This window comes from Carcharodon carcharias, chromosome 20 (genome assembly GCF_017639515.1).
Source record: "Carcharodon carcharias isolate sCarCar2 chromosome 20, sCarCar2.pri, whole genome shotgun sequence".
Taxonomy (NCBI): domain Eukaryota; kingdom Metazoa; phylum Chordata; class Chondrichthyes; order Lamniformes; family Lamnidae; genus Carcharodon; species Carcharodon carcharias.
In genome coordinates this window covers 72,611,533-72,625,376 of record NC_054486.1, presented here as the reverse complement: position 1 = coordinate 72,625,376, position 13,844 = coordinate 72,611,533, and the positions used below count along the sequence as shown (strand labels likewise).

The following is a 13,844-nucleotide window of genomic DNA, read 5'->3' as shown; positions in this document are numbered from 1 at the left end:
TTGTGCCTTGGCAACTAGAACTGGTTGCAGTCCTCAACATGTAGTCTAGCCAGTACATATTCAGTTTGGTCATACTATTTCTGTCTTGTATCCTCCTGTGTTACTATGTAGCCTAACATTCTATTTGCATTGTTGATGGCTGTTCCAATTGATTCAATGTACACATTCATGGAGTACATATGTGGCTTATTCTTCTCCTTATTTTCAATACTTTACACATGTCTGCATTCAATTTGATCTGCCAGTGTGTGTTCTATTCATATATTTTATACAACTCATTCTGTAACTTCTGAACTCCCTGAATTCACTGCTCTTGCTGGTTTGATATCAGCTGTAAACTTGACTGTTTTGCTTTTGTTTCCTGAATCCAAGTCATTTATATAAATTCAAACAGTAGTGATGACTGCATCAAGCCCTAGGGCACCTCATTCAGCACTCCTTTCGTTCCCCCCACCCCCCAATCCTGACAAGCACGAGTTACATCCTATCTGGTCAGCTAATTTCTTACCTACTTTTAGGGTTTACCCTGATTCCCTACAACTTTCAGTTTAACTAATTGTCTTTTATATGGAACTTAGTCAAATGTCTTTTGACAGTCAAGGTATATGATAAGTCTAGGGTTTCCCACAGTCCATATTTGTTCAAAATTATCACCTCTAATCAAAATTACTTCTGAGCACTCTGAATAGCATGTTTGGAATAGAAATGTTCCATTTCCTGTTCTTAGTTCAAAACCAGTTCGGAAATAAATTATTCCAACACTTGTTGATGTAAATAATTGATTTCATGTTAGTGTTTATCTCTGGCACTGTTTTCATGCTTTAGCTTTAATGTTTATTATACAGAAACTGTTTGCAACATAATTTTGCTTGACCAAATATTGTAGAGATTAAATTCCATTACTTTACTAAATTTGAGCCGTTGGTGTTACAGGGGTTTTTGAAAATCCAGCATAATTAACAGATCTTAGCTTGTTCAGTGGAATTGCTACAGTGCATGTTACTGGGGTTATTTTGTTTATAGAAAGGGGTTTTTGGAAATCTGCTGTTAGGATAAGGTTTGATTTGACAACCCCCATTGAAAAAAATTCATGTCAGATGATATTCCTCACACCATGATGGTAATTCTTCATGTGAAATAGTTCTGTGGATTTTTTTAAACTAGTAAATGGGGCTTAATAAATCCTGACTGCATTTTCATTCATAATTATGATGTGCATGCACTTATGCGGTTGTAGATTGCGGGGTATGAATTTAATGCACTAAACTGAAACTTAGTTTTGTCATTTTAATACTTTAAAGGTGTTTATGATTGCTTCTCAACTAAATTTGCTTCATTACCCTCTCAGTTGGAAGTCAGTGATTCAAGCTCCAGCAGTAACCTTTCCTTAGCTAAGATCAGGCCAAGCAGTGACCTCAATAATAGTACTGGACAATCTCCTTCTCATCATAAGGTCCAAAGAAGTATATCAGCCAATCAAAAGCAACGACGATACAGTGATCATGGTGAGTGCTCAGAATCATCCATTTTTAACTTTCTAAGGAAACTGGATTGTTCTACTTTATGATAAATTAGATATTTTCTTTTATTTCTTCTGAACTGTAGCCACAGAAAGCATATTGCATACATGTGGACTAGACTATTTCCTTAAACTTAAAGGGCAGAATTTTACACCAGCAGGATTTTATGGCCCCACCAAAGTCAGTGGACTTCTGAACGGTTTGCCACATTTTATGGCCCCGCCCTGCCGCGACAGGGCTGAAAAATTCCATCCAAAGATTCCACCATCATAAAAGCTAGATGATTGTGGTGAATGTACTCATTTCATTGAGAAAGATCTGCAAATTAGATTATTACCAAAGCCTTGTGATTAATATACATTCAACATCACATACACAATAAATTTAATAAATTCTGAGCAAGATAATTGATGTAACTAATTATAGATTGTGAAGGATATAACCGGAAAATACATCTTTGTTTATCAAAGCTGGACCCTCGATTCCACCAGTGGTATCCTATCCAAAAAGAAGTCAAACTAGCACTGCAGATAGTGACTTAAAGGAGGAAGTTCAGTCAAGGAAATCTAGCACCACTGCTGTTGGAGGAAGAGGAATTACTCCTTCCAGCCCTAAATTGGGAAGTGCTAACAACCCTAACAAAGCAGAGATTCCTGATCGCAAAAAGAGTTCTGTTGTGACTAGTGTAAGTATGCTGGATACCAATTCTACATTTAAAATGTGTTAGTCACTGATTTGCAGTATTGTATAAAGAAGGAAGGAAGAACGAACTTCTGTGTATAAATTGGATTTCATAACCACAGGATGTCCTGAGTGTTTCACAGCCAATTATAAGTACCTTTGGAGAACAATCACTTGTAATGAAATAAATAATCAGATAATCTGTTTTGGTGATGTTGCTTGAGAGATAAATGTTGACTAGAATATCAGAGTAATGCCTTGCTCTCTTTCAAAATGTTCTGTGGTATCTTTTATATTCAAGTGAGAGGGAAAGCAGACCCTCAGTTTAATGTCTCATCTGAATGGCAACACTTCTCGAAGTACAGCGTACTGCAGTCCTCAGTACTACACTTAAGTGTCTACGATGTGTTCAAGTCTGGGGAGTGCTTTTTAAAACCCACAACCTCCTGATTCACAGGCAAGAGTGCTATCACCGAGCCTAAGCTTAAACATTATTGCAGGTTATACGATATACAAACATTTTTAATGAGATATTGTCTAGCAATGGGCAGTGATTGCAAAGGGTCACGTATCTGAATTCCAGCCTGCACAATTAATGCCCAGTGCTTTTGTCAAGGAAGATTTGCCAGTTTTATGCCAAATTGCTAGATCAAGTGTTTGGTGGAGAGCTTCAGTATTTGCTGGGAGAAGTCCAGCTCCTTTTTGTTAATTACTGAATGTTGCTGCTGCTGTTGAGGTTTGCATTTCAGATTGTACACAATCCTAGTAGAAGCATAAAAGGAGATATTACATTATAAAATCAACAGAGAAGCAGCTTTGAATAATTTTGAAGAAATCAATGCTTATTTATCTGTTATCAGAATAACACGGTGTCTGGAGGAATGACCCGACGGAATACATATGTATGCAGTGAAAGAACAAACGTTGATAGGCACTCAGTATTACAGAATGGAAAGGAAAATAGGTAATTATTTAGAGTCAAAGATGTTTTATAATGGTGCAGAATTCACTTTAATTTAGATGAATTGTTCTAATATAATATCCAAATGCAACTGTGTTGCAATGATGGAACCTCATGTATGATATGTTTCTATATATCTCTTGTATTAGATCTTTTCACATGCTGAAATAGCATTATTGCCTATAAATTACATTGGACATAGTACTGAAATAACTGTAGAGTATGTTATTGTTTTGCAGTTTTAAACTGCTTTTCTTTTTCTGTCTTCTCTGTTGTTTTAATTTAAAAGGTAAAATCGCAGCTAACTTCTTAAACAGCATGGTGTTTGCTTTCTTTTAATTTGCACTTGTTCAACATTGTGCTCCATGTTGTATTCTGTCTGCTTCTGCCTCTATCTCAACCACACTTCATCACAGCCTGACAGAAATGTCTGCTTGTGCGACTAGTTCTGCGTCTGCATATGCATCTCCTCCTGCATCTACATCCGCTTCTACTACATCTTCCACTTCTGCCCGATTGCGACATCAGAAGTCAATGTCCATGTCAGGCTCAGGGTATGCTACCAAGATGATGCCTGCAATAGACAATGAAGCAGATAACTTCCAGCCTAAGTAAGCAAAGGAGGATAATACATTAAAACTACCTGCTGATTTTTTTTACCTGTTCTATTTTTGTTTAATTTTTCTATATATATATATATATATATATTGGAATCTGTAAACAGTTGCATAGATTTAGCTGCAGTCTGGCTTCTGTGCCCATACTTACTCTGTCCTGAAATATTTATGTAAAATTATAGCCCCATTTGATTACAACCATGTTAACACATGACATGATTTGTTTCTAGGTTAAATTGATCATTTGAACCAATTCATCAGCATAACAAGCAGAGAATAAAACTGAACTAACTCAGTTATTAAAGTTACAGATCAGCAGTTCTGATTACTATTCATTAGGGCTATAATTCTAAGTACCATATAGATAATGGATAAGTGTGATAGTTCTCTCTTAACTCTTAAACTAAGGGAACTATCCATTTACTTTCAGTTGTGAGCAGTTCACACAAACTGTAATCTTAAGTAATCATTTTCTAGTTTCACTTCATTTCATACACAATTCTGATCATTGAAAAATGAAATTGGATGATTGCAGATAAAGTTTCCACTCCCAATAGGTTCCACAAGTATGATATTCTTGTCAATTTCAGTTAATAGAAAAGCTTTCAATATTTAATTAAACTGTTTGTGCTTATTTGCCAGAATTATACATTCTTGTGCAATTGTAAATTTGACTTTTCAATTTGATATTTACAGTGCTGTTACTCTTAACATTATTGTTATAATTGGTATTTTTATCTTATCCAAGTCAAATTTTCAACAGTAGGCAGCTTTGTCTGTTAACTTGTTTAAGTAGATACTTTTCCTGATGCACGTCAGCTGATAATAGCATTCTATTTCTCTAGAAATAACTTTTTGAGAACTAGTAGTGTATTGAGAGTATTTTTAATGCCTAATATGTTCTGCAACAATATTGGAGCTTTATGAGTTACAAAACACTGCTTCATTACAGTAATTGTTATGTTTTTTATAATATTTTCTTGTAGCACTGCACCAGGTCAAAGGACACCTGTGACCTCCACCCACAGTATCAGCAGCGCCACCACTCCCGACCGCATGCGTTTCCCCAGAGGAACTGCCAGTCGTAGCACTTTCCATGGTGGTCAGCTCAGAGAACGACGAAATGCTACATACAATGGACCACCTGCATCACCCACACTGTCTCATGATGCCACTCCTCTATCACAGACACGAAGCAGAGGTTCCACAAATCTCTTTAGTAAATTAACCTCAAAACTCACACGAAGGTAAGTGTAATTGTAAGAATTTGAATAAAGGTACAAGATGGCAATTTACATAAAATATATGTATTTGGCATTAAAAGAGCTTGTAAAAGTATTTGACAGGCATCCATTCCTATGTTTTAATATTTTGACAAATTTAGATTGAACTTTTAACCACAACTTGAACCTGTGCCTGCTGCTTAAAAGCAGTGCAAAAGAATTGTTACTGGTGTCATTCCAACACTATCTAATAGTGTTGGGTTTATATTCTGGGTGGCTGAAGTTGCCACTTTTATAGAATCGTTTATTGCATAATCTTGTTAGCAATAACCAAGGAACGTGCTATATAATAGTGCCTTTCATATTTTCAGGATGTCCGGAAATACCAATGAAGTATATCAAGAATGATCATTGTTTTTATGTAGGTAAAGGCAGCAGACGACTGCACACGGAAACGTTCCACAAACAACAATGAGATGACATAAGAGCATAAGAAATAGTAGCAGGTGTAGGCCATTTGGCCCCTCTGGCCTGCCCTGTCAGTCAGTGAGATCATAGCTGATCTGATGCGGCCTTAACTCCACTTTGCTGCCTATCCCCCATAACCCTTGACTCCCTTGTCAATTAAAAACCTGTCTAACTCCGCTTCGAACATATTCAGTGACCTGGCCTCCACTATTCACTGGGGAGAACATTTCAAACACTAACAACCCACTGAGGGAAGACATACCTCCCCATCTCTGCCTTAAATGGGAGACCCCTTATATTGAAACTGCACCCTCTATTTCTAGATTCCCTCAAGAGGGGAAACATTCAATGAGCATCTACCCTGTCAAGCCCCCTCAGAATCTTATAATGTTTGAATAAAATCACCTCTCATTCTTCTAAACTTCAATGAGTATAGGCCCAACTGCTCAACCTTTCCTCATAAGACTATCCTTTCATATCAGGAATCAGCCTAGCAAATCTTCTCTGAACTGCTTCCAATGCAAGTATGTCCCTATATTAATTAAGGTGACCAAAACTGCATTCAGTACTCTAGGTGTGGTCTCACCAATGCCATGTACAGCTGTAGTAAGACTTTCCTACCTTTATACTCCATCCCCATTGCAATAAACGCCAACATTCTTTTGCCTTAATTACCTACTGTACCTGCATGCTGACTTTTGTGATTCATGTGCAAGGACACTCAGGTCCCTCTGTACCGCAGCATTCTGCAGACTCTCTCCATTTAAATAATATTCTGCTTTTCCATTCTTCCTGCTAAAGTGGACAGCCTCACATTTTCCTACATTATACTCCATCTGCCAAATTTTTGCTCACTAACTTAACCTATCAATCTCTCTTTCCAAACTTTTTATATTCTCCTCACAACTTACTTTTCCTACAATCTTTGTATCGTCAGCAAATTTGGCTACAATACAGTCAGTCCCTTCATCCAAATCATTCATATAGATTGTAAATAATTGAAGCCCCAGCATAGATCCCTTCAGTGCTCCACAATTACAGCTTACCAACCTGAAAATGGCCCATTTATCCTGCCTCTCTCTTTCCTGTTAGTTAGCCAGTCCTCTGTCCATGCTAGTATATCACGCCCAACGCCATAAACTCTTACCTTGTGTAGTAACCTTTTATGGTGGCACCTTATCAATTGTCTTTTAGAAATCCAAATACACTCCATCAATGGTTTCTCTTTATCCACCTTGCTTGTTTCATCCTCAAAGAATTCTAGTAAATTTGTAAAATATTATTTCTCTTTCACACAACCATGTTGACTCTGCCTGATTGTATTATGATTCTCTAAATGTCCTGACCTCTTTAATAATGGATTCTAGCATTTTCCCAATGACAGACATTACTGTAACTGGCCTATAGTTTGCTACTTTCTGTCTCCCTCTTTTCTTGAATAGAATTATTACATTTGTGGTTTTCTAGTCCACTGAGACCTTTACAAAATCTAGGGAATTTTGGAAGATTACAACCAATGCATCCACTATCTGTGCAGCCACCTCAGCTGCCCCAGGATGAGGGCCATCAGGTTCACAGGATTTGTTAGCCTTAAGTCCCTTTAGAATTCTCATTACTTTTTATCTAGTGATACAAGTTGTTCTAAGTTCCCCCCTCCCTTCTGCTCTTTGATTTTCAACTACTCTTAGGATGCATTTTGTGTCTTCCATTGTGAAGACAGATACAAAATACTTGCTCAAAGCCTCTGCCATTTCCTCGTATCCCATCATTAATTCCTCAGTCTCTCATTCTAAGGGACTGTGCTCACTTTAGCTACTCTCCTCCTTTTTATAGACCTGCAGAAACTTTTACTGTCTATTTTAAAAATCTTGCTCATTTTTTCGCTTGTACTCCAATTTCTCTTTTTTAGTCACTCTTTATTGGTTTCTAAACCTTTGCAGATCATCTTCCCTACCACTAATCTTCACAACGTTGTGTGCCTTTTCTTTCAATTTGATACCACCCTTAACTTCCTAAGCTGGCCATGGATTGTGCATCGTTCTGGTGGAGTCTTTCTTAATGAAATATATCTTTGTTGAAAGTTATGGAATATCTCCTTAAATGTTTGCCTAGCATCTCTCTTATCTTATTTTTTAACTATTTTCCCAGTCCACTTTAGCCAACTCTGTCTTCATACCATTGTGATTGCCTTTGTTTAAATTTAAGACATTAGTTATGGACCCATATTTCTTATTCTCAACTAAATGTAAAATTCTAGAATGTTAAAATCACTCTTGCCTAGAGGAGCCTTTTACTAAGAGGTCCTTAATTAATCCTCATTCATTACACATTACCAGGTCCAAAATAGCCTGGTCCCTGGTAGCTTCCAGACCGTATTGTTCTAAGAAACTGTCCCAAATACACTCTATGAACTCATCCTCCAGGCTACCTTTGCCAATTTGATTTGTCTAATCGATGTGAAGATTAAAGTCACCCATGATTATTGCAGTACCTTGCCTGCAAGCCCAATTATTTCTTAATGTATATTCTCTGATTCTGTCCTACTGTGCAGCTACTATTAGAGGGGCTGTAAACTACTCCCACCAGTGACTTGTTTCCTTTGCTGTTTCTTATCTCCACCCAAACTGATTCCACATCTTGATCTTCTGAACCAAGATCATTCCTCACTATTGTACTGATCTCATCCTTTAATAACAGAGTTAGCCCACCTCCTCCTTTCCTCCTGTTCTTCCAACATGTCAAATACCAAATATTCAGGTTGAATATTCAGGTCCCAGCCTTGGCCACATTGCAACCACATTTCTGTAATTATTTCTATTAATGCTATCAATTCATCCTTCTTGTTACGAATGCTACGAGCATTCAGATAAAGAGCAGTTAATTCTGTTTTTTCACTGTTTTTACTTACTCTGACCCTATTTGCTGATTGTATTTGTACCCTCTGTGCCTTCCTGTCACACTTTGGTTATCATTACCTGTATCATTATCCTGCACTATTGCAATGTTCTTTCTCTTTAACTTTTCAAATCTCTCCACACATCGACCCCCCTCCCCGCTATTTAGTTTAAATGCCCTCTCTACATAAGAGAGTTAGTTTATTTTTGGCAGTGCTGATTGAAAAATAAATGCTGGCCAAAACACTGGGGGAGCTCCCTTGCTTTTTAGGTAGTACTATGGGATCCAGTATAGGTTTTGGTTCAAAATTTCCTCCTAAGGTGGGCACCTCCAACATTGCAACACTCCCTCAGCATTGCATTGAAATGTCAACCTAGAGTATGTGCTCAAGTTTGGGGAGATGGTGGTGTAGTGGCAACTGGACTCATTATCCAGCATCATGGTGGAGTGGCACAGGATTAGGAGTGTCCAGAGGCTCAGGCTAATGCTCTGAAGTTCACACCCCACCATGGCAGTTGGAGGAATTTAAATTCAATTAATAAATCTGGATAAAACTAGTCTCAGTAATGGTGACCATGACGATTATCAGCAATTGTCGTAAAAACCCATCTGGTTCACTAATGTCCTTTAGGGAAGGAATTCTGCCATCCTAACCCAATCTCGTTTGTATGTGGCTCCAGACCCACAGCAATGTAGTTAACTCTTAACTGCCTTCTGGAATGACCTCACAAGCCACTCAGTTCAAGGGGTCTTTGAATGGGCAACAGATGCTGGCCTTGCCAGCAATGCCCACATCCCATGAAAGAATAAAGAAAAAAAAAGTTCTTTGACTGGATATTTAACCTGCAACCTTCTGCATCAGGTGCAGGTGTGGTACTACTGGACTAAGCTGATAACTGCCAAGTTGCTGCTGTGATGCAGGAAGTTTTATAATGACTTTTAACATTATTAAAGAAAAAAATAGACTTGCATATATATAGTGCCTTTCGTGATCTCAGGACATCCCAAAGTGCTTCATAGCCAGTGAAGTACTTTTGAAGTGTAGTCACTATTATAATGTATTATTGTATTTAATTGCTGCAAACTGTAAAAAGTGTAATAACTTGAATGGGTGATTGGATAAAATATTTTTCAAGCTCTACATGGTGTTGTTTATAGGCATTTTAGTCTGCAAACACCTTGCTTATATGTGCCCAAACGTAAATTCAAAATCTGCTTTTGAATTCCAATTTGTTTCAACTCTCATTAATTTTTTTCTACTTGCTAGATTGCATATCTGTATTGTTAACAATTAATCAAATCTCCTGTCTTCCGCCATTTTATAGTAAGATTTTCTTGACAGGAAACCAATATCTGTGCATGAGCATGAGTTTACAGTATAATGTTTAAAAAGGAAGACCGTTTTCCATGAATCTTACCAGAGCATTCTTAACTATCCAACTAAAAAAAACTCAGAAGTAGATATTATTCTGTCTGGGGATATAATTTAAAGATAGAATAAATCAAACAAAATGATTTAGTGAAAAATGTAAGATTTTGCAAGATGCAGGTTATTTTGGATCTTTTCCTGATTGGAATGAGTTACCCCATATTACATTTTGAACCTCTTTTTTGAGGTAATATTTATTAAGATAGCAATTGCAGAAAGCTATATATGACTGATGCACATGGCCTTGCAGAACCACCTGGCAGATATATTGCAAGCAATGATAATAGTCTACTCTATATATGTTGGTATTTAATTCATGTGGCTATAAGATGGTGGACATATTTGAAACACTGCATCTTTCACCCATCACAGTTGTCCAGTCATATTATGTGCCATAAACTTAATCTGAGTTATTTATGGAAAATGCCTGAAGAAATGCATTTTAACAAATGGGATTGAGCTGGTCCTGACTGGTCTGTTGGGGCAGTCATACATTTCTACGTGACTGGAATGTGAATTTTAGTTGTAGCTAGGCCTTGTGTGCAATGCCACATTGCTATATCCTCTCATCATGCCATCTTTCTTATCCCTGCTGTTTGACTTAGGCATCAAACATGCAATTTTTTGTATAACATATGTTTGGGCTTTGTTTACATTTTTTGCTTCTCATTTTTTTTAATTTAGAAACATGTCTTTCAGGTTTTCCAAAAGGTAGGATTTAAAACATAATTGGCTTGATCTGCAATATCACCTGAAACCTGGTTTCACAACCTTGATAACTCAACGACTTCTTGCTTATATGAAAAAAGTTACCCATGGCTTACTTGGAAGATTATATACTATTAAATCATTAATAATGATGGAGAGTGCTCTAATCTGGTTGCTCTAAACATATCTACAGCTGAGCATGCTAACCACCTGCTGTTAAATGAGATTCATGATGATTAACTGAAGATTTGATGGAATAATTTTGCTTTTTTACTAATACTTATACACCAAGCATGAGTGGGATATATGTTAGTTTCCGTAATTGAAAAAAGGCATGCTGTAAAACAGCCATAGACTTTGAAAGTGGCATTTGTTTTGTAAACTGTGTTTGGCTCGCAAAGCAGATTCTGTGATTGCAATACTAAGGCCTCTTGCAGGAAGTGTGTTTTAGGATTCAAGTGATGCAGCAACATTTGGATTTCTCTGGCAAATGGAATAATTCTGTCTTCCAAATATCCTTCTCAGAACAGGGATGATTTACCATACCTTATGGAAAAGATTTGCAAGTTAGATTAAAGTGCTTTTCCCTTCTATGAAGGCATTTCTTTGGGTAGGACTCCATGTAACTCATGGTATACCTTTCTGAAATGAGAGACGATGTACAGTCTTCATGTGTCTCTGTGAAATCTTTTATGCCATCTGATCTATTTCTTTTCTCCTCAAGATTGGAATTTTAAACAACGTTTTAGTAAATTAGAAGGTGCAACCTTGAAAACATGCAGTATCCCAACTCAGGATTGACATCATGCCATATGAGAACATACTTTATAAAATTGTCATTACTACAGAAATTTTAAACTTTCTGGAGAAAATATTTGGTGAAGAAACATATTTTTATTTAAATGGTTACTAAAACATATCCTTTTGCTCAAGAACTAGCTTTGGGATTGCTGCCTTTCCCCAGGGTATCATTGTCCTGATTGTGTCAGGAAGATGATATGCTTTCGCTGGGCTACATTTTAATGGATTAATTTAAGTGGAAAAAGGACTTTGCAATAGGGACGATTTCTGCATTGCAGCAGGCTCGCTGTCTTTAGTACATGGGGCATCAAGCAGTCAAATTTATACTTTATAAAGGAGTTGCATTTTACTAGGGCTACTGTAATGTTCACTGGTTTAAATATTATGTAGCACATTGATCTAATAACATTGTTCAGAAGGATTACATATATTGCCTAAAAGCTGTAATACATGATTTTAAAAAAACTGCTGTGAAGTAGGTCATGTTTCACAATTGTAATGGAATTCTTTGAGGAGTTAACTGAATTGGTACACAAGGTGATTTCAGTTGCTATAAATTACTTGGACTTTGAGACATTTGATAAGATTCTAAATGTGAAATTTATAAGAAGGATAAGGCTCATTTAATTAATAGTAAATTGGCTGGTTGGATTGTAAACTGGATTATCAATAGAAAGTACAAGGTAGTAAAGATTCACAAATGCTCTAGATTAGATCCCAGGAGCTTGATTTTCAGTCACCCACAGGCGTGCTTTGGAAATAGCACTCTCAGATGGTGTTTCATTCTTCTCACACCTCTGGAACGCGCTGCTATTTTCAAAGCAACAGTCGGGTGGGGGGGCTGCGGTGTGGGTGGTGGAGGAGGAACTAGCAACCTGCACTCCTCCAATTAACAGCCTGTTAAGCTCCTTGAAAAGCTTGAAGGGCTGGGGTGGACAAGAATGCAATTTTCACATTGCAAATCGGAAAAGAACCATCTGGTGCACATTAGTACATAGCTGGCAGGATCAATGTGAGGAACCGTTAAGTAATGTTTCTGCTAAAGTAAAATTGTTTGGAAAAGGGGGGTTATTTGAACATAGCTCTAGTACCTCTTCATTGACTGTTGGCCACTTAGCTGTGCCTTGGGGCTGCTGTCTCCCTGATGTCCTGCCTGCTTTATTCTGCAAGACAACGGCAAACCCAATAATGACTGCCGCCTGCCTTTGAGAATTGCACTCTGAGTCAATTCCTACTTCCTGGCAGCACCACCGGGAGGCCCCCTGCCTCCAGCCCAATTCGTGAAGCTTTCTTTTAAAATAGTGTTGTTAGCGACATAGATACAGTGTGGGGTCAGGACTCAGAAATGATCTGGGCTGGGATTCCTGACCCCGGATTGAAAATGAAGCCCCAGGTGTGAGATTTATCGATGGAATTCTGCTGTGGTCTTTTCTGTGTCTACCGAATTTTAGAATTTGTAAAAAAGACACTGTGAATGTTGTTACCTGTGATGTTTCAGAAATTCGCTGTGACACAAAGTTATGTGGTCAGCTGATAGCTATATGATGAGTTAAAGAGTGGAATTTATTACACATAAGTATAAAGTTGTGGCCAGTACAAGACGAAATGTGAAGTGTGGAAACATGATCAGATACTTTCATTAGCAAAATTGGAAAGAAAAAGATTGGAGGTAGAATCTTCGGCTCAGCGAGTGGGGGTGGGCCCACTCATTGAGGTGTAAAATGACGCGAGGTGATGTTGGGTGTGCATCCCAATGTCACCACGCGCCATTCAGATTTTCAGTTCGGCAGGCACACAACCAACTCGGCTGCATGCCTGCTAAACTGTCAAAGGCTTATTAAGGCCATTTAACAATCAATTAAATCATTGACCTGAGCTGCCCGTCCAACTTTAAGGTTGGCAGGCAGGCGAAGAGCCCAGGCGGCTTTCGGATTTATCATGGAACCTCGTCCACGGGCGGGATGAGGTTTCATGAAGGTTTTTAAAGTGTTGGAAAAATTTTTATTAACATTAATGGACATGTCCCAGCTCATGTGAGAGTTTCACATGAGGGGACATGTCCTTAAAAAATTTTTCTCCTTTATTCAATGTTTTATACATGAAACTAATCTCCCTGAGGCAGCTTTGTGCTTCAGGGAGGTTTCTGTGCTCTTTCACGCACATGTGCAAAAGAGCATAGGCCCCAACTCAGCCTACTCCCCCCCGCCCACACAGGGGGTGCTCAGCGCTTCTGGGTGCGCATCACGCTGGGTGGGCCTTAATTGGCCACCCTTGTAAAATGGCGGTGCCCAGCTGATCGGGGGCACCGATCGGCTGCACACCTGCCCCCGCACAACCCTCCCGACGGGGAGAAAATTCCCCCCTGGGTTTAGGTCAGGTTTATTGACTAATATATCCAGTCACTATGAAGCAATTATCACAAAGATAAGCAGAGTTACAGGAATCATCTTCGGAACATTTAACTTAACCAGTTGCTCTGATTTTGTATAGACAGTTGTTGAAGATACATTTGGAATATTTATGAAATTCTGACACCAACAT

The 13,844-nt window shown here is 38.1% G+C and overlaps 1 protein-coding gene across 9 annotated transcripts in view; it reads left to right on the top strand.

Annotated features, from left to right (window-relative positions):
* mark3a (MAP/microtubule affinity-regulating kinase 3a) overlaps positions 1 to 13,844 on the top strand; it is a 226,615-nt gene that overhangs the window by 198,402 nt on the left and 14,369 nt on the right. For 5 of the 9 annotated variants that reach the window (XM_041213916.1, XM_041213914.1, XM_041213913.1 and 2 more), the window contains 5 exons: positions 1,349 to 1,505; positions 1,991 to 2,205; positions 3,062 to 3,165; positions 4,766 to 5,026; positions 10,479 to 10,505. In XM_041213916.1, the coding sequence (XP_041069850.1) occupies positions 1,349 to 1,505; positions 1,991 to 2,205; positions 3,062 to 3,165; positions 4,766 to 5,026; positions 10,479 to 10,505 (764 nt within the window). Of the gene's footprint in view, positions 1 to 1,348; positions 1,506 to 1,990; positions 2,206 to 3,061; positions 3,166 to 3,578; positions 3,774 to 4,765; positions 5,027 to 10,478; positions 10,506 to 13,844 lie in introns of all 9 variants that reach the window. The other 4 variants (XM_041213919.1, XM_041213917.1, XM_041213921.1 and 1 more) reach the window with 3 other exon arrangements.